At 48.9% G+C, this 20,544-nt stretch overlaps 1 protein-coding gene across 3 annotated transcripts in view; it reads right to left on the reverse strand.

Moving 5' to 3' along the window:
* OTOF (otoferlin) overlaps nucleotides 1-20,544 on the reverse strand; it is an 88,880-nt gene that overhangs the window by 23,818 nt on the left and 44,518 nt on the right. For 2 of the 3 annotated variants that reach the window (XM_074331805.1, XM_019735385.2), the window contains 6 exons: nucleotides 14,463-14,536; nucleotides 12,905-13,031; nucleotides 12,376-12,430; nucleotides 6,749-6,880; nucleotides 1,894-1,956; nucleotides 1,411-1,495 (listed from right to left, as the gene is read on the reverse strand). In XM_074331805.1, the coding sequence (XP_074187906.1) occupies nucleotides 1,411-1,495; nucleotides 1,894-1,956; nucleotides 6,749-6,880; nucleotides 12,376-12,430; nucleotides 12,905-13,031; nucleotides 14,463-14,536 (536 nt within the window). Of the gene's footprint in view, nucleotides 1-1,410; nucleotides 1,496-1,893; nucleotides 1,957-6,748; nucleotides 6,881-12,375; nucleotides 12,431-12,904; nucleotides 13,032-14,462; nucleotides 14,537-15,289; nucleotides 15,424-20,544 lie in introns of those variants that run through there. The other variant, XM_019735386.2, reaches the window with a different exon arrangement.

The raw sequence follows: 20,544 nt of genomic DNA on the forward strand, positions 1-20,544 counted from the left end.
GGCCCTAGGCTGGATGGACACCGCACTAATGAATGATCTGAGGCCCCTCCATCCTAACACTGTGATCTTCGTGACATTGTATTGCCACTGTCAAGGGCATAGGGGACACTGCTCAGCCCTGGGGTGGAGGATCTCCTCCGGATGCCAGTGTTTTCCAACCAACTCTGCATGCTTCCTGGGAAGCCCGAGTGGCAGGCTGCCCCCTCTCCCCGCTCCCTGCAGGGCTGATGGTCACGAAGGCCACTCTCTCCTGAGGACCACAACATAGGTGGGGCAGTGGGAAGGCACTGGCCTGGCAGCTGGGAGACCTGCCTCTATTCCCAGACCTTGCGCCAGTCCCTCCATCACCCTGGGCCTCAGTTTCTCCATCATCATAGAGAGATCAGACTAGATGTTTTTAAGGTCTCTTGCAGCTCAAGTGTTCCATAATTTTGTGATTTTATGTGTATAATCTTGGGGTTTGGACGCAGATTCTCGACCGGTCTGAGTCACAGCTATAATGCACCAGCTGACGGTCTATTCAGTGGGATCATGAGAAATTGCCAGTTTGTTTAACCTAATAGTTCAGTGTCATCTCCAAGCCACTTAACTTCTCTTGGCCTCATTTATTTTGTCTGTAAAATGAAGAGGAATGGTGATGCGTACCTCACTGTACTGTGAAAGTCAAATGTGACGGTCTGGTGACATTGTATTGCCACTATCAAAGGGCCTCGTGGGGTCATTACCACACCTCCAGTGGTGGGTTCGCTTCAGGGACATGGGGTGAGACCCAATGGCAGGTTGGATGCCAGTGGTTTCTAAGCTGGCCAGGTGGTCAGTTGTCATTTGTCAGGCTGAAGGCACCTTGTTGCCTTGTCCAATCCTCACAAGCCCTCTGGACCACCCCTTGGGGTTCCTTCATCAACCCCATACAGTGTTGGTCTGCCGGTACCTACAGAGCTGCTCATCAGATGCAGCCCCATGTGGCTGTTCTCAGGTGGCCTGGGTCCCTTAATGGGTGGTCAGAGAAAGAGTTTTTAGAATCCGACGTCCCTCAGAGGCTGCTATGCTGCATTTGGCTTTGAGGACAGTGGGGGTCTGGAGTCACACAGCCTCATTTTACCCCAGACCAACTGGGTGACTGGGAAAGCCCTGGTACTTCTCTGAATCCCTGGCTCTTCAACTGCAAAAGGGGTGATGCCACAAATCTTACAGGGTTCTTGTGAAGCCAGCAGACTGGGCGCAATAGTCATGGTGTTGGTGTCCAGACTGGATATGCCCTCCTTCTGCACTGCTGTGTACTCACTGCCCCACATGAGTTCATGGTCTGGGCCAGGCTGGGCCCGGGGACCCCCAAGGCAGGAAGGACGGGCTGCACCACACTCCCTGAGCCATGTGCACCTGTGCTGACCAGGCTGCGCAGCTACTCACCAGGCTGGGAGTACACGGTTCCCACATCCATTTTGAAGGACCCCACGAGGGTGCCACTGCGCAGCAGGTTCTTGGAGTGAATCACCTTCCAGGCAGAACCAACAGCCTCCAGTCAGGTCGGGCAGGGTTGGGGCGGACTGATGGCTCCACCTCAGTCTTTCTGGGGACCCAAGCTTTTTGGTCCCCAAGTGGGAGGGCATTTGGCAGGGCAGGGGTGGCTCACCGAGGCTCAGCATCAGCCCCTCCTGCCCTGGCCTGTTTTTGCGGGCTGCCAGGTACAGGTGAGTAGGTTGTACACTATACAATCTAGCTAGAGGCACCAGCTAAACGGGCAAGAGGGGCCCGTATCCAGGCTGTGCCCGGCTTGCCCACCCATGTGTCTGTGCATGGGGATGGTCCTCCCAGAGGGGGAGCTCTTTCCAAGTTTGCACAAAGGTGCAATGTGAGCTAGTGGCACTGTGTGCCAGGGTTGCTCCCACTCACCGAGATTTTGATGATCTTGTCAAACATGACATCAGGAGAGACATGGAAGTCGAAGACGAAGTACTGGAGGGGGGAAGGACCCAGACCTGCTGTCACCACTGGGCATCGGCTGACGGCCGGGGCAATGCCAGGCCCCTCCCTCCTGGTAGTGCCTGTCTGCACCCCGGCCATTTCCCCTGAGCCCGGAAGTTTGGATGAGCCGGCAACCACTCGTCCTCCGGACCCTGGGGCAGGTGGGAGGTGGGGCCCCCAATAGGAGGGCAAGGCCCTACGCCGTGGGCAGGGCCAGTGCCAGCCAGTGTGGGCAGGGGAGGGAAGTGGGAGCGTCAATGGAACAGTACGCACTGAGGTGCTATGTTTGGAAGGGCTGGGCCAAGGAGCGGGGAGACTGCAGTTCTAGTCCTGATTTTGCCCCTTCCCAGCGGTGTGGCCTAGAGCAACGCATTTTCTGAACCTCACCTCCCTGAGTTGTGAAAGGAGGGTAATGACACACACCTCAGAGTCCTGTTCTGAGGCTTGATGACGTACTGTGACATATTTCACTGATCTAAGCTGCCACTGACTCTAACACACACCATGGTTCTAAAGGCCTTGTAGACACTGCCATTAAAGCACAATGTTTCATGGCCTAGAGGATATGGCCCAATGTTAGAGATGCTCAAATGTAAAAGAAGGTGAGCGTCAGAACTGATGAGCGACAGTGGAGGAAGGCACTTAGTCTGCTGGAAGTGTAAGACGCTGTGGGCGTGAACTGGCCTCTCGAGGTGGGAGCTGCCACGCCCAGTTGTCACGCCCACCCATTTCCCCTGGCCTTGGTGTGCAGACACTGGGAACGAGGGCGTGTGGAAGCAGTGAGCAGAAGTATACCTGCTTTGGTGAACTGTGGGCAGGGAGAAGGAAGAGGTGTTGCCAATGTACTCGGGGTAAATGTCTGGAGAATCTGCTCCTGGCCACTGGAGGTTCACACAGACCATTATGGGTAAAGGTGCCGGCTTTAGAGCCAGACAGACCAAGCTTTTAATGCTGGACCAATCACTTCCTTTCCTGAGCCTCAGTTTACCCCTCTGTGATGTGGGGCGAATGATCCAGGGCCTCCATGCTGAACCGCTCCAAGGGGAGGGGCTGGGAGGTGCAGCTGTAAAATCTAAATGAGATAACCTCTGGCAAGCGTTCTATCAGGCGTGCGCATGGTCAGTGCACAGGGAACACCAACTGCTACGTGTGACAGTAATATGTCCGGTCGTGCTGGCTGGGGGGACTGAAGCTCTGGAGAGATGGGTGGACATCCAGACACACAGATTGCAACTGACGCCTTGGGGCTGAGGGAGATGCCCAAGGAGAGTGTAGGAGAGAAGCAGGTCCAGGACAGGCCTCCACGAAGCAGAGCATTTCAGCAGTGGGCAGAGTGAGTGAAGCTGAGAAAGGCAGTGAGGGGAGGAGCTGGCGAGGGGGGAGGCAGAAGAGGGCCCCGGAGGGGCGGAAGGAACCGGGCAGTCAAAGAAGGGGGCAACAGTTATTCTTAGACATAGCAAGGCCCTTGGTACATTGAAGGATGGGCAGTTTCAGTGAAGCCATGAGGCAGAAACGACTACCTGCAGAGACTGAGGCGTGATTGGGAGGGAAGGGGACAACTCACATGGATGGGAGGAGAGAGGTGGTCACTAGGAGCATGTGGGATTGAGGAAAGACATAGCTAGATGGATGAATGGATAGTGGGATAGATAGATGATAGATATAGATAGATAGATAGATAGATAGATAGATAGATAGATAGAGAGATAGAGAGATAGAGAGATAGAGACAGACCTCTAGTTCCTATCCTTGATCATACATGGTTTTCCATTATTGTACTTAAAGAGAATATGTGAGAGTAGAACACCTTATAGGCCAAGGAGCAGAAAGAAAAGTACAGGCAGAGTTGGTGGTGTTGAGTGGATGATGTAATGCAGATTTGCTGGGCTATAGAGAGACAAGGATCCAGGAAAGGGGAGAGGTGGTCAGGCAGAAGGAAGGTGCCAGTGGCCGGGACCAGATACACCCACAGAGAAGGGGTCTCGGCCTGGTCAGGTTGTTCTGGGAGGGTGATGGTCGTGAGCCTCCCTTCACACAATGACAGGTCCAGAGCCAGGCAGGAGGGCCAAGCCCAGGCAGGTGCCTTAGAGCCATGGCAGCCCTAGGAGAGCAAGCGAGCTGCGCTGCAATCAGAATGTTCCAGGCTTTGAGCTGTCTGTGGTCCTACTCTTTGTATTTCCTGTGCATGTTTCCCTTTTGTAATCACTTAAGTATCTGCTGAGTCATGTAGTTCATTGTCATCTCTCTCTATTGTGATTACTGGAGCCAAAAGAAGTTTCTCAGAATTAGCCAGAAGCAGTACACCCCGGGGCCAGGGGGATATTTTTCAATGAAGAGGAACATGGCATAGGAAGAGAGGGCAAGGGAAAGAAAGTCGAGCTTTGGGGCTGGGAAGACAGTGTAGAGTGGTGGTCGGTTCTCCATGGGGAGGGGGTTAACCCCTGGGGGACATGGCAACGTCTGGAAACACATCTGGATGGGGGATTGCTATTGGCACCTAGTGGGTAGAAGCCAGCAGTGCTGCTCAACCTCCTACAATGCGCAGGACAGCCCCCCCCCCTCCCAAACTATCCAGTTCAAAATAGCTATAGGGCTGAGTTTGAGAAATCCTGGTTTAGAGGAAACAGAAATTGAACAAATTGGAGTTGCTTGGGTTTGTGAAAAAGAACAAAAATATGATCAAGAACAAATTCAAGATTCACGTCACTGGAATGAATAGTCTAGTGGATATAAATTGGAGTTTAGAAAATGGTTTCTAGGCTGGAACTAGGAGGTGGCCTGTTAGGACAGAAACTGTTGACGTTATAGCCTCCAGGTTGGCAGGCAGGGGCCTGGACCATAGGAGATGCTGAGGAAATGTTCTTTTTCCTGTGGGTGAATATCATTTCAACAAAGTGTTACCGAACCCCTCCAGGTCCATCCCAGGCTCTGGGCTGGGCCGTAGTGATGCAGGAGACTGAGAGTCTCCAGTCCACCAAGGAGACGGAGACATGAAGGACCCACCACAATTCAGGGACGTTACTGTCACAAAGAGAGAAGTGCACTGACCTCTGACACAGAGAGTGCAGGGAAGGCTGCTCAGTGGCAAGGACACTGGAGCTGGGCCCTGCAGGGTGAGTAGGAGTTTGCTGGGGAAAAACAGCATTGGGAGATCAGCTCTGTTTCCTTGGGAAGGAGGAAGCAATTTGAATGAAACATGAGGCATGTGGGCTTGGTGCAAAGTGAGCCCTTGAGACAACCAAATGTGGCTTAGCCACTATCAAATAACCGTGGAAGGCCATGGACTCCTGTCTCCATATCTGTTAGGGGAAAGTAGACCCTTATCTAGGCTGGAGTCTTTTCCAGTCAGAGATGTGTCCTGACGTAAGGTCAGAGGTGTTGAGCCTGAATTTCCTGACTCCTGGGAAGATGCCAAATGGGGGTGGGGAAGTCCTGAGCACTGATGTTTCAGCCCTATCGGCCTATGGGAAACCAGCTGTGAGAACAGGGTCTGTCATGAGGTCACACAGGAGACTTGGGCCAGGCCCAAGCCCTGGCGTAGGTCCCCGTGAAAGGGCAGAAGTGTGCTTAGGTTTTCTAACTGAAAATGCACAACGAGAGGACTCCCACAGAGTCCCAAGAGATGCCCTCCCCCTAGTTACAGATGGTACCCTCAGCCCTCACCACTCCTCAGGGCAGATGCTGAGACACAGGACACAGATGCCTTACGTGGGCCAGCCTGGCACCCTCACTGCATGGAGCCACTGGGAGAGGCAGCCTGGATGCCCCTTCCAGGAAAGAGAGGGCCAGAAGCCCCAGGCCATGGCTTCTGGAATAGTCCAATGTGTGTTCAGGCATCTGAGGGAAACCTAGGTATCCCTCATCAGAGCTGATTGAGATGGGTTTCCTTCTGGAGCCCAGAGCCAAGATGATGTGTCTGGGGTGGCATTCCAAGGTGGCAGACAGAGCACTGGGCTGAGGCTGGACAGTCTGGGCCCTTCTCTGTCAAAGGGACTGACTGTGATCTTGGCCCTTTCCATACTGAGCCCCCAGTCTCCTCTTCTGTAAGATGGGGAGATTGAACTAAAAGGTCTCTGAGGTCCTTTGACCTTGATGTGGCCTCAAACAGCTGCAAACAACAGGAGTGGGCACTGGGCCTTTTCTCTCTCACACCCAAGAGTCAGGGCCAGAGCTCTGGAAGGAGCCCCACCGAGGTTCAGGTACCCAGGAAGGCAGCCTAGCAGAGAGGCTGAGCACTCAGAACCCAACCCTGGCATTTAGCACTGGGCAAGATCTTTCTCCAGGAGCCTCAATGTCCCCTGGTATAAAATGGGATTCATGGTGACCTCCTCTGATGGCTATTGTGAGAGTCAGAAGAGATGACGCACCTAAAGCATTTAGAAGAGTGCTTGGCATCTAGCTAGTGCTCAAAATGTGTCAATGCCACCATGGGCTGGGGCTGGAATGAGATGGCACTGCCCCAGGGTTCTGGCCTGAGAAACAGCTGGGCCCAGGCTTTTTGGGGCGTGAGGTTCCCTGAGACACTGCTGAGAGCTGCACAGGGGTACCTGGGGCAGTGTCCCCAGACCAGTGTCAGGCTGGGATCTAGACTGGGGGTTCAGAGGATGTGGCACTGCACAGCAGTGTGCTGGGGGTTGTAACAGGGTGGGCCAAGGTCACCCGATAGTAGCCCTTTGTGCCCCTTGACTCCCAGTTGCTCCTTTGGGCCTGGGTGGGGCTAGGGCCCAGCCTCCTGCCATATGTTTGAAGGTCCCTTTCCCCACCTGGGGTCGTGGGTACTGACCTCATTATAATAGGGGCAGTTAGTGGACTCCTTCATGGATGTGTACTTCTTGTCATCGCCCACCTCCACGCACACCACAGGGTCCATGTTCAAGCCCACCAACTGCCGAGCTTCGATCACTGTGATGCTGACCTGCAGGGAGGAGAGAGAGGCCGGAGGGAAAGCCGTGTGAGCCCTGGAGCTGCTCTTGCCGGAATCAGGCCCGGGCAGTGGGCTGGACGGTGCCGGGAGCCGGCACTGGACTTGGGTTCCATTCTGAGCACTGCTTCTAATCTGTGGGTGATGCGATGCTATTTCCCTGCTAAGCCTCACTGTTCTCATATATAAACGTGGAGCACGGGCTGGACAATCTCTAAGGAAGTGTGCACTAGAGTTACTGGGGGAAGGGCGGTGGTGAAAATCCCTGATGCCCAGCCACACTCCAGACCAACTGGATTCAATCTGGATGGGGAGGGAATAGAATGGGGGTAAGGGAGAGCGGCAGTGTTTTTAAAGCTCCCAGGGGATTTCAAGTGCTCTAGTTCTTTCCAGAATAAAAGTCTCTACTTCATGGAAGGTTGCAAACCCACCTCCCAGGTTTCATGCACTCAAGAATTAAGATTTCCATGTATCCATTCACATGCATTGAATTTCCTGCTCCAGCATTTCTCATTTTAAGCCTGAAAGCCTTGCTATCTTTTTGTGTCTCTGGAATTTGGCCCCCTTTCCACATTCCTGGTTTTCCCCTCTTAGCTTAATTTCTTTGTTTGAATGCCCAGTGAGGCTTTGGCGCCCACCTGAGCCACCTTTTCTGCCTTGACGCCTGTCTGTGCCATGCACTCTGTCTTTTCAGTGGCATCCAGCTCCCCAGAATCTGACCTCTGTACTGGGAAGCCCTTTCTCAGTTGTTCATCTCTTCAACAAATATTTACTGGAAACCTACTAGGGGCCATGAACAATCAATGAAACAAACTCTTTCCCCTTATGGAGCTTACAATAAATAATTATTGGTTCACAGCTTTTAAGCTAGAAAAGGAAATATATATATGAGAGAGATGTGTGTGCGTGTGCACATGTATACTTCCCCTGAACCCTCATTGTAAACCATCAGCTCTTGTTTGGGGTTTGGACGTGTCAGTCCCCATTAGGGTGGCCGTGATAAAATAGAGGCACAGACTTGGGGCTGCTGGACAGGCACTGAGCCCCAGACCTGATATATTACCAGGTGTGAGAACATGTAGGCTCACTGAGCCTCAATTTTCTCAGCTAGAAGTAGAGATACCACATATCCATTAGGTTGTGTGAGGGTTAAATGAGATAATGAGCATCAAAGTGCTTCATAAACAGTAGAAAGCTTTAGAAAATGTGAGCTTTGTTATAAATGGCTTCTCCAATAGAATTACCTTCAGTTAAGTGGTTGCTTTCCCAAGCAGGTAGGGTCAGACATGAGGCTTACGATTGTTTCAGTCGACGCTCTTGAACTTGCATTTTAACAAAATAGCCTTCACTAGGCTAAAATTAGCATTTACTTCAGCACAGTCTTCTAACCAAACTGTACGGTTGCCTTTCTTGCTTCTTATCTTGGAGATTTGGTATTTTAATTGCTATGCTTTGATGCAACTTCTAAATATGATTTTACTCAAGAGAATTGTTTTCCATTTTCATAAAAAGGAATAACGATGAAAATTATCATCCACTGCATCTATCAAAGACTTATAAATATTCTAAAGGCCAAGAAAAATCCACACATCAAAACTAAAGATGTTAAGAAAAATAGAAACTCTGATGCCAACGAGAATGTTGCCAGAAAAGTATATAGAAATGGAAACTGAATGTTTACTAATAGAAGTAACACTTGAACTATGAAAGCAAACATTTTTATTGGAAAGTTGAAGTGTGAAAGGGAATGGAGCTTGGAATCTGGAACTCTGAAGAAGTTCAATCGTCACCATTTTTTTGGGGAGTTAAAATAACTTAGAGCTAAGTTACTTAGCTCTGAGAGTTTACTGTGAAGAGAGTAAATAGACACTAGAAGTCCTTCCAGAATATTCTTTGCCCAGTAGTTTATAGAGTTTTAACCTCTATGAAATTTTTTATGCCAAATATATATTTCTAACGTCTCATCATTTCCCCCCCACAATAAAGCCCAACTCTCCCCTCCATTAAAACAAAAACAAAAACATTCTGTAACTCAAGAGTGGGAAGTAGACATACAGTTGTGGCATAGTAAGATATGCCATCAGCAGATTAACTTTCCCAGTGTGAGCAGTTGGTTGATTTTTATGTTGTTCAACCAGAGACCCGGCCATGATGTTTGCCCTATGCTTTTTCAGGACCCAGAGTTTCTACCCTCTTCCACTGAGCAGAGCCAGCAATGGAGGACAAGCCTGGTTGGAAGCTCTAACACACAAGAGGTCGGAGGTGGAGAGGGGACAAGGGCAGAAGGTTGAATGGAGCAAAGGGGGGAGGAGAGGCTCCAGATGGTGCTTTTGTTGGCTCAGTGCCCCACCCACCAGAGGAATACTAAGCATACAAGATTGAGGCATGGTGTTGGTGGGGGAGGTGAAATGCCATTCCTGCTGCCCCTGCCCCCACCTGGGTCCCTGTGGAAGGGAAATGTATCACTTGGACTTGAAATTAAAAATAAAAAATTTGAGGGAGGGGATTGGCCATGCTTCCCTCCTATCCTCCAATCATCAACAGAGGACTTGATTTTTCCAGGATGAAAGATGAAGTTAAATAGAGCTATAAAGGGACCAACTGAGCAGCTGACCCGGGAGACTCTTTTGGTAATTGACTATTCCATCCTCTCCTTCCAAGATAAGGGATGTAATCCCCAGGCGGCTTCATGGAAGCCATCACAAGGAAGATGCTGAATGTAATCTACACCTCTGTCCTGGGAGAAGCCAAGAGTCATAGTGCTTTGTGACGCGTTTGCGAGTGATCTGATCGTGCTGCAAGGACGTCAGCTGGGAGCTGGAGATGAGAGGTGGTAGGCCCTTTAGCACTGCTCTTCTGTAGCATCCTTTACCTTTTCTCATCTCCTGATGGCAGAGATGTAACATGACCAGATCTGCATTTTGAGAAGATCGTAGAGGATGAAGGGAGGGAGGCAATCTGAGGGTGATGGGCGGCGGGGGGAAGGACCAGATAGGAAGTGAGTGCAATATTTCAGTTGAGGCTGGCGGTTTAGGGTCAATACAAGGAAGATGACATGAAGGCGAAAACTGGAGAGATGTTTGGAGGTGAAAACGTATTAGGTCTTGGTGCAAGAGAGAGAGTAGGAAAGAGATGCAAGACTCCATGACCCACCAAGAACATCTCTGCCAAGTGTCCAGCTTTGCTCACTCTGATGGGGAATCTGCATATTCACAGGGAGGAGACTGTGACTTCTTGCTTTTGAGATGCCAATAATCAGGAAAGGGTTTGCACATTACATCCATTCTAAACAGAAGACACAAGGGGTATGGGTGCGCCATGCTCTTTTCACCATTCTGAGCCCTCGAGATCCTTCCTGGATCTGAGTTCAGCTAAGTCTCTCCCTTCTTACCAAGTGGGTGCCCTTTTTGAGGTCTTTCTAACTCAATAAAGCCAAGTTCTCCAAGAAAGTAAAGTTCTTTCTGGTAGGCTTTCTTGCTTTATATGTTGTATTTATTGGAAGCAAGAATAATTCCACATTTGCATTTTGATAGCTCTCTCAAAGTGTGTTAACACACTTTCAAGTTGAGATGTGAATGAACCTGTCAGGAAATACCATGTTACCAAATTAAATATAACTGTTTTGTTTACAAAGCCTTTGGAGGGACAATGTCTGGTATACTTAAGAAAAGTCTCTGGCAGGAAACAGTTTGAAAGAGCTTTGGAAAACAAGCAGTAGGTAGTAAGCTAAAGACCAGTGGGACCAGTGGGAACAACTGTCTACAAGTCTTAATTAGAGAGAAATTAGTCTCTCTGACTGCTCCAGTTAGACAACCTTGGATTTGAGCCCTGCTTCCAGCTTTGAATAACTGTGACCTGGACAAGCTCCTTACCCTCCTTGGGCCTCAGTTTCTCACCTATGAAATGTAGTAATACCTATATTTGGAGGATTGTAGGAATGACATTAACTAAATGGAAAACACAGCTCCTAGCCTAGCATAGAGTCTGGCACATAGTAAACCTTCAAAAAAGAGCAGTTTCATTAACAGCAACAACGACGACTTCATTTTCTATGTGTCCTTACCCAGCAGGCTGGTGACTTTGTACAGGGAATGATATCTGACTCTGAGGTCTTGGTTCTTTGGGATTTTCCTGTTCTCAGCACTAGAGGAGCAAAGCCCTGAGCCCAGTCCCCTGGAAATGCCCTCAGAAGTCTAAGGACAGTTTGTGCTTGGGTTTTGGCAGAGAAGTGAGGGGGTTACATTCTCAAATCTTCAAGGAGCCCAGTGGCTTGAGGTTGTCTAAAACCACAGGGGCAGGGACACTTGACATTGCCTGGGGTTATTTTTCAAGCCCCTGGGAAGACAAGGTGTGTCCTGAGAAAACATGACCAGATGTACCTGATACAAAAACAAGGTGGTGTCTAGTCCATTATATCATCACCTGAGTGAGGTGAGGTGGGGCTCTCTTTAAAGAAGATGGTGGTATGCATGGGGCCTGGGAAATGGGCATAAAAGAAAAGCTCTAACCTAGGAGAGAGGGCTCACCCTGAATGAATGCCCAGTAGTCTTCTGACCTATAGCTGGGTCTCATTAGCCCCCAAAGAAGGGCCTAGAGCATCGGATGGTCTCTGGGTCCTTCCTGTTTCCAGTTTATAAATAGGTACTAGGTGCTTCTGGGGTGTACATTAGTTTATTGTGAGTTGTGTTAGTGTCACTCAGTGTCTCAGGCTCTGATCAATTTGGGGAGAAGAAACAAAATTGAGGGTGTGGCCTGCAAAACTGAGGATCAGGTCCTAGGCTGGAAGGGCTGCACTGGGGTCCAGTTAGCCGGTATGGGCCCGTCCCAGCACTGACCAATCATTCTCATGACCCATCCTGCTGGCACTGTGGTCACATTGACAATCCTATAGCTGCAAATCTCTCCCTATCTCAGCCATTTTGTCTTTAATTTTAGAAACACACAAACAAACAAAAATTCAGAAAATATAGGGAAGTAAGAAGAAAAAACCACCCACACTCTCACCATTTATAGACAATCAGGATTGACATTACTTCTAGCATTAAAATAATACAAAACAATCATTTAAAAAAATACACCAAAAAATCTTTGTTCAGAGGCTCTTATTTTAACTGTTAGAATTTGTTCTTTTTTTGTGTGTGTGTTTTTTTTTTTTGCTGGGTTGGGAAGGATGGGTGCTCTTTGGTCTCTTCTTGTTTTTCTTAGGTTCTTGGTTTTTCTAGGTCCCCCTTACTTTATGATGTCCAGTGCTGGACAAAAAATCCTGGGAAGGCTTTGACCAGCAGAAGCAGAGTTCTCAAGCTCCACTTTGGGTTTGTACCTCTCTGCTGATGACACTTCTTTGAGAACTTATATTCAGCTTGTGGTACTCTATGAACCCAGATACGCTCCTTCACAGAGTCTATACTGCACATCTGGCCAGAGCGCTTCCCCCCTCCCCCCACTAGAGCAGAGTCTGAAAGGCATGAGGCGTCTAGTTGCCCACCTACCTGGTAATCCATGGGCCGTCCGGCACTTGGCTCCATCTTAATGTCTGGCTTGGACCTGAGGAGAAGAATGTATTGTCAGGCCTGGTGTCAGGGGATTGCTTGCAGGGGAGGAGGAGGGCATTGACAATGGTTAGACTTCGGAGAAGGGAGGAAGGACAGAATTGTGATCTTCAAACCCTCCAGGACTGCCAAATCGAATGGGGATTCATTGTTCTCAGAGGCCCAAGCAGAGAGGACTAACCAATGGCAGATGTAAAGAAAAACAGACATTAGATCAACAGGTTCAAATATGGACTGAGTAGCTCTGGGATTTCCCTGGGCCTGGAGGTGTTCGGTGACTTAGAAAGGGGCCTGCAACTGCTGTGCTCTCTGTTTGCAGGGAGAGAGGTGAGAAAAACATCCAGGAAAAGCCAAAAGGAACAGGGTTAAGAAGAAGCTGTCCATGGGCCCTGATTCTTCCCCACCCAAATTCCAGCTATGGCAAGCTGTGTCCTGCCTGATGGGGTGGGGGAGATCGGTGCCCACTCACCGCTTGTTGGAGACATTGGTGGTGAGAGCTGTGACAGAGGCTAAAGACACAGAGTCGGGATCCAGCCCCTCTGCAAGCCGGATGCCCAGGCGATCAAGGTCCTCCATCTCCAGCACGGCTGGTTCATCTGGGGAGGAAGAAACGCTGATTAGGTGGGCTGGACAGCGGGAGAGCGACTGTGTTTACCCTTTTCTTTGACATCCAGGAAGCTAACAGTCAAATTCAATGTTTACCTGGTAGCATCTGCTAAGAATATTATACCCTGTATATCCATAGTGTTTCCTACCTAATTTTGATTTTTTATTTGAATTGATTTTAATTATATCTGGTCTTGCTTTTAAAATTTTAACTAAATGTAACTGTTTTATTGTACAATTACTTACTTAAGCACTGAATATCCTTCATGGAAGAAGGTAAGAAATAAAGAATGCATACTTATGTACCTCTTGAAACAATAGCTACCATTTATTGAGTAGCTACTATGTGCCAGGCACGATGCTGGGCAGTTTATACAAATATCTCTAGTCCTCAGAGCCACAACCTGCCAAGACAGGCACTATTCTTATGTCACAGACGGGGAAACTGAAACTTAAGAAGAAACATATCCATGTGAAATAGCTGGTGGAATTCAGAACCTAACACTGTACTGATGCATATTAATCCAGGAGATGAAGAAATAATGATTCTGAGAAGCCACTCAAAGATAGTGGGTTTGGGTCTCAGCCAATAGCTGTACCCTTTCCAATCTAAGAAAGAGAGGGGCACAGCTGGAATTGGCATGGGGGTAAGAGGGAGGGACAGAGTTTCTAGGGCCACTGGCCATACAGTGGATACTGGGGAGGGCAGCTAGGAGCCCAGAGGGTGGGCATGTGATCAACTAGACCCGGGCCAGAAAATTACATACATCTCCTTTGTCCACTCCGTTTCTCTCCTTTCTTCTTTCTGTCCTCTCTGACTCCTCCTAAACAACTGTCTTACCCCCTCCACAGCCCAGAGGGACCGTGCCACAGGCCACTCCAGACCCCCATGGCCCATACTGCACTCCACCACCACCCTGGGCCTTCCCTGCAGCCCGGTGAGAGGGCCTGGGGAAAAGGCAGACAGTCAGTCCTGCTGCTGGACAAGTATTCTCACGACTCAGCTTTTCCCCCAGAAGTAAAGAATTGAGCAATTTTCGGTTTTGTTATTCCCTTTTCTAATTAAAAATCTCTAAGCTTCTCTATGGAGAAAACAGAAGGGGAACAAAGAGGGCACAAGGAGCCTTTCGTAAACAAGCCCGCTGGGCTGGGGGATCTGCTCTGCTCTAGACCAGCTGAAGTGCGGGTTCCACCGCAGCTCTCAGAACCGCCCCTTCTTAAGGACCATTGCCATGGCCCGGCTTCTCTGCCAGCCAATGGGAAGCCAAGCTCCTTTCAGGTGGCTCCGCCATCCAATCGTAGGAGAGCCTGTTGGGGCGCTGCCGCTGGAGGGGTGGGGTTTGGTCACTGTCAGGTGCAGAGAGGTAGTCGGGAACACCTCAAGGGTGGGACTGGACGATGGGCAGGGCAAGCGTTCGTACCTTGTCTTTGGTGATCCTCCTTGTGGAACCGGTTCCTGCCGAGTTTCATGGCGGAAAACACACTCCTCCCGGCTCTGTGAGAGGGGCCGCCAGAATGAGCAGGTGGAGGGAGATGGACGCAAGGAGGAAGACACACAAACACAAAAGAGCAAAACCGGACAGAACACATAAGGGAAAGGGAGATCCAGACCCCAGCCCTTCAGCTACTGGTCCCGAGATAGCATGGAGGCCAAACTTCCCAAACGGGGACCCATGAGAGGGAATTAGGGCAGAGGAACCCCACCACTTTCTCCCTCCCCATGTCTTCCCATCACTGCGGGCAGGCCGGGACCCCAGCGACCAGAGAAGGTGGCTTTCTGCTGGAAAGAACTGTTTGAACTGGAGCCCCTCAGGGACCTGGGCTGATCCCACATCCCACAGTCCAGGCTTAGAGCTCTAAGCTTTGCCAGTGCCCCCAAGCTCCTTCTCTCTGTCCCTGGCACCCCACCTCAGCTGGGTGAAAGGAAAGCCAGCCACCGGAGACAAAGCATCAGAACAGAGGGTCAGGAACAGGACTCAGAGGGGCAGAGGCCGAGGAACAGCTAGGAGATGTGGTTGAAACCAGCTGCTCAGTTTTCAGCCCTGGTGCGCAAAGCATGCCCTGGCTCTGCTAACCTCTCTGTGCCCTGGGATTCTCCTTGGTCCTCACTGAAAAGGACAGGACAGGCTCTTTCCCATCTATCTTTGATTCTGGCTTTAAAAAGGCCCCTTCTGCCTGTCCCCTCTTCCTGTAGAATCCCCCCTTCCACCAGCCCCCAGGAACATATGGCAGACTCCATAGTTCCTACCTCTTCTTCTGGCTTGGTGTGGCCTTGTGCCCTCAGGTGAAAGACCCTGCAGTCAGAGGGGCTGAGGGAAGGGGGTAGGGGTCCTCCCTGTCCCTTCAGTGATGTCCCGGCCGCCGAGCCTGTAATCCCTGGTGTCAGGAGGAACCAGGAGTAGGACCAGCAGGGGGTAAAGTGCAGTATTCCATTACCCCATTAATACTGTATTAGCTGGATACCGGACTCCCTCCACTTCCCATTGTCCCTCCTCCTAGGTGTGGCCCTGTCATCTTGTAAGCCCAGATGGGATGAGGTGCGGGCTCCAACCCTGAGCTCACCTACAGCAGAGCCCACCCGTCTTTGGATCATGAATTTCCCTGTGGAGACTTGACTATGGTTCCCAAGACCTCCTGTTCTTGGGAAGTTGGGAGAAACCTTTCTGTCCTTGTACAGACGGCCCCTCCTCTTGGGATTGGGGGCCAATATCATCCCTCCAAGCCTGGCCCTATCCTATCCCCAGCCCTTTTCTTTACTCTTTATATGCCAGGCAAGACATGGAAGGGTGTGTCTGCATCCTAACGAGAGAGCAACCAGGAACCACCCTTTTCATGTGGCACCAGCTCACAGTTCAGGAAGCACTGGCATGTTCATGATTTCCCAAAAAGGCATGAGGTGGGTGAAAGGAGGCTGGGTGACACTGATCTGTCTGCACTCTGCAGCATCGTGTTGTCTGGGACGTAATTATGGGAGAAGGCGAAAGAAAGGTGCTCTAAAAAAGGAAAATGAATGCCTTTGGAATTATTTTTTAGACATTTCTCCCTTCTAATAAGGGGCTATATCAGACATAAATATAAAATACCCAACAAGAGATTATATAACCTTTCTTGAGCAACTACTCTGGGCCAAAGGCTTTCCAGATATTTGCTCATTTCATTTTCATAGTAATCCTGGGAGGGACATATGCTCCTCCTCATTCAACTCATGAGAAGCCTAAGGCGCAGAGAGCTGAGATTCAAGCCCAAAGCTCCCGTCTCCGAGGCTAGCAATATTTCCACTGCCTCCTCAATGGCATTGTACTTCTCTGTGAGTATGAATCCCATCATCCACTTGGAACTTTGGCAAAAAGTCTCCAGGACCTGCACTGCTCAGTGTAGGCACAGGCCATGGGCCTGCACAATTGGCAGAGGGTGATGTCATCTGTGAAGAGTCCCACGGACCGTGCCTGTGTTTAGGGAAGAGTCTCATTCAAAAATAATCTAAGCATCAACACATTTTTGGAAGAGACTGCTATAAATATTAATTTACCAGTGACATAACATTGAACAGCTCAATGAACGCATTAGAAACAATTGTGTGAGGGGGAGAAAGGGACCATCCTGCCTGGTTTACACTGAACCATCCAGTGGTTTCCTTCCGGCCTTATGGACTTAAAGATAGGGGTGCAGGCTGCACGCTGACCCCTGCAACAGGAAGCGTGTCTAGTGTGGGCCCTCAGACCACTTCCTGTCTCAGTGTTAGGATTCATTTCCTCCCAGCCTCACTGCTCTCCTTGGTTACCTAGGACTTCGCTGGAGAGTCCCATGCTTGACTTTGTACAATCACTTCTTGGCCATTCCTGAGCTGTGCCAACCCTACTCCATGTGTGACGGTCTTGATGGCATCACATACAGCCTGCTCCAGCCACACAGTTCTCCATCCCACCCCTGCCCCTGCCCTAATGCCACCCTGGGAAGTGCGCTGAGATGGTAGGTCAAAGTGATATGTCCGGTTGGAAGCAGGCCCTGCCACGAGAAGCAGGCTGCTCATCATACTGAAGGGGATCTGGCCCTGAAGCTTGAGGCCCAGAGGTAGCAGAGAATCCTGGCTTTCTGACGACGGTCCCGAGGACCCACCTAAGTACCGTGTTTCCCAGAAAATAAGACCTAGCCAGACAATCAGCTCTAATGAGTCTTTTGGAGCAAAAATTAATATAAGATCCGGTCTTATTTTACTATAACATAAGACTGGGTCTTTAATATATAATATGATATGATATAATATAATATGATACGATACGATACGATAAGATACAATATAATACAATACAGTACAATACAATACAATACAATATAATATAATACTCGGTCTTATATTAATTTTTACTTCAAAAGACGCATTACAGCCAATTGTCCAGCTAGGTCTTATTTTCATGGAAATAAGGTAGAAAATGGCCTGGGCTTCCCTTGGGCAGTTATAGCCCTTGAATTCAAAAGTCACTTTATTCCTTAAAACAAGCCTATTTGGAAGCAAAGATAGATAAATAAGCTATACTTATCCAACCAGTCTCTACCATACCCTGAAGCAATACAAAGGAGAAACCCCTCTCCCCAGACCCTGTGTCATTTTAACCATCTCAAGTGGACAGGTTCACTGGGGTATGCCTGTGTGCCTGGGAATACCTTGCAGTGCTGACTTACCCCTTTGTGACACATGCAGAATGTGTAGGGTGACTGTAACTTCCAGAATTCTTACTATAGGCTCTGTGCCTCTGTTTGCTTCTCCTAGACTTTGTCTTCAATTCATCTGAACTGTGGTCAGAAGATCATGATATCATCGGCTCTCACTGCCCTTTGTCATTTTCTGATCGATGCATATCAGAAATTCACTACAGAAAAAGCCTTTTCTGCACCAGTTCCCGGAAAGCAGCATGCCTGCTTCTCTTGGCAAAGGGTAAAAGTTATTTTTGAAATAAATGTTAACTTAATCAGGGAAATTTGAAGATTATCCACATGCATTCAAGACTTAGATGTTTTTTTTAAATGTAATTCGTTGATTGGGTTACTGGTGTGCTGGTTTGTCTTTTTGTTATTCTTGTTTTGCTTTTTTTTTTTTTTAATAAAAAAAAAAGTTGGTCTAGTTGGATTCTCCAACTACTAAAGATATAATGTGGTGAGAAACAGACAAAGAAAACAAGCTAATAATCAGCTCATTGAAAAACTATTTTGCAACCAAGTGGCTCCTTATTCATGGCTGCAAGAAAACAAGAGAAGGGCCAGGGGAAATGGGCCTCCAGGAGCCTCTGAGGATTTATGGTCACATTTGGGCTTCCCCATGCCTGCACTCATCAAAGTCAAAACGCTATGCACCTATAGTTTAGACTGCGATTTCTCTCTAGAGAAAAGATTTTAAGCTAGTTCATTCACTGTCAACTCTTTTTGCATTTATGAATCTGATGGTTTCTGGGAACACTGGCCAAACTAAATGTAGTGAGCTGGATCTCACTAGTTTGGTCTCTGTATTCTTCTGGAGTCTATGACTTAGAGGGGTGTGACTGAAAATGAATAGCTGGCCATGGCTGCCTAGGGCGTCTGCCCTATGACTGCGTTCAATGGAACTGTCTGGGCTCATTATTAGCTCAGACCTCAGATTATGAGGAGAATCAAACTTCTGCCTAATAGAAACAGAGTCTGGGGATCTTCTCTGCATTGTTTAATTTTCAAAACTTGGGGAAATGTTCTCCAAGTGCTCCTTGATGGGTTTTTCTCTTATTTTCCATGCCCCAATTATAGGTAATTTAATAATTATAGCCTTTACAGTCATCTTTCAATGTGTGTTGAATTTCAGTTAGCTTCTAATATCTTCTCATATCTGGGCAGGACAGGGTAACACTTCACACAAGAGCCTGTCTCCAAATTAGCTTGTTTGCACATGTGCCCTTGCCATCCCAGCAGGCTGGGGGTGGTGGGGAGGCCTTGTGTACTTATCCCCTCGTTTGCCAGGGTAGTTGGCTCCTCAGCTCTCCCCAGTGGCCCAACCTCTTCCAAGACTCAAGCAAACAACATCATGGAAACAGATTTCCCATCTACCCAAAGCAGCCGATCCCAGAACCTAACGTATGCACGGGAGCAAGCGTTCCTTCATGGCTCTATTCTTACATTTTTCTATTGCAACTTAACACGTATTTCCACTTATTCCTCATCCGTGGAGAAAGAAACTAACCAGCTTTGCTGCACAATAACCTTTCAGAGATTTAAAACCAAGTCCCACACTTTTTCTTCTCCAGGCTAAAGAGTTTTGACTGGTTTAATCTCCTCTCAAAAATCTCATTTTCAATTGTCCTAATGCTCTACACATTAAAATTAGAATAATAAGTGCCAGTTTACTGTACTTCATATGTTAGTTGGAGATTGCAAGAGATTAGGATGGAGTAGTGCTAGGGAACCAACATTTACTGTGGACCTACTGCGTGCTCACACTGTGAGACACCTCTTAGTCCAGTTGGGGCCCGGCAAGACATCAGGCCTGTCTCAATCCCAGGGGGTCTGGCCTGGGACACACTGGGGAGCTGGAAGTCAAGAAGGGTCTTAGAGACCATCACAGCTTTCAGACAGGGAGCTTGGGTGATGGACAGGTCGTTTGTGTCTCATACAGGACTTTTACAATTAAGTGTCCATGCATAAGCCCAACCCTTTGAACCCTCTCCCTAAGAGGAACCCCCAGCTCAGTATGTGCCATCATCTCACACACACCCTTGGATTTGGTTCACTGGCTCCCTGTCCAAGCCTGGCACATGCTACACCTGAGGCTTCCTCCTTGGCTCGGACCCTGGCAAATTCCTGACCCTTTGGGTCTCTGGGCCTGAGATCTCCACACACAGTGCTGTTGCCTCCTTGTCAAGCTTTTACTTGTGTGTAACATGTGAGAGTTGGAACTTGATATGCTTTTGTGAAAACAAGTCCCTGGGGTTTTTAATGCAAGAAGACACCCCAAGCCCACACCAGTGCTGACCACTTCAGACCCTTTTAAACACAACCCTGCTGTCCCCATAATATCCTCACATCAACTAATTTTTAACTTATTGGGATTACAGTTTTGGGCAAATCTCTTAACATCTTGGGGCCTCAGTTTCCCTACCTGGAAAACAAAGACCACATTCCTGGCTTTTCAGCTCTCACTGGTGTGTTTGGAGAATTAAGTTAAATTTAGAGTACAGTCAAGTGCTCAAACTACCTGGATTGAGTGTAGACTCTGGTCATAAGTTAAATCCCTGTGTTTTCGTCCCAGCTGTGCCCTGTTCTGGAGCAAGTTGCTTTCCTTGTCTGGGACTCAGATTTTGTCATCCGTAACAAAGGATGTTGGACGAGAGGTCCCCTTCAGCATGGTCAGCCCTGACTACCAGTGCCCTGTGAATTCCCTGTGACGCTAGAGCATCCTTGAGATGACAAGGGTTTCTGATGTGAGACCCACATCAACCCCTGGGAACTTCAGCCTTTCGTACCCCCTTGTGACCACTCTTCTCA

Source organism: Rhinolophus sinicus, linkage group LG05, assembly GCF_036562045.2.
Source record: "Rhinolophus sinicus isolate RSC01 linkage group LG05, ASM3656204v1, whole genome shotgun sequence".
Classification (NCBI taxonomy): Eukaryota; Metazoa; Chordata; class Mammalia; order Chiroptera; family Rhinolophidae; genus Rhinolophus; species Rhinolophus sinicus.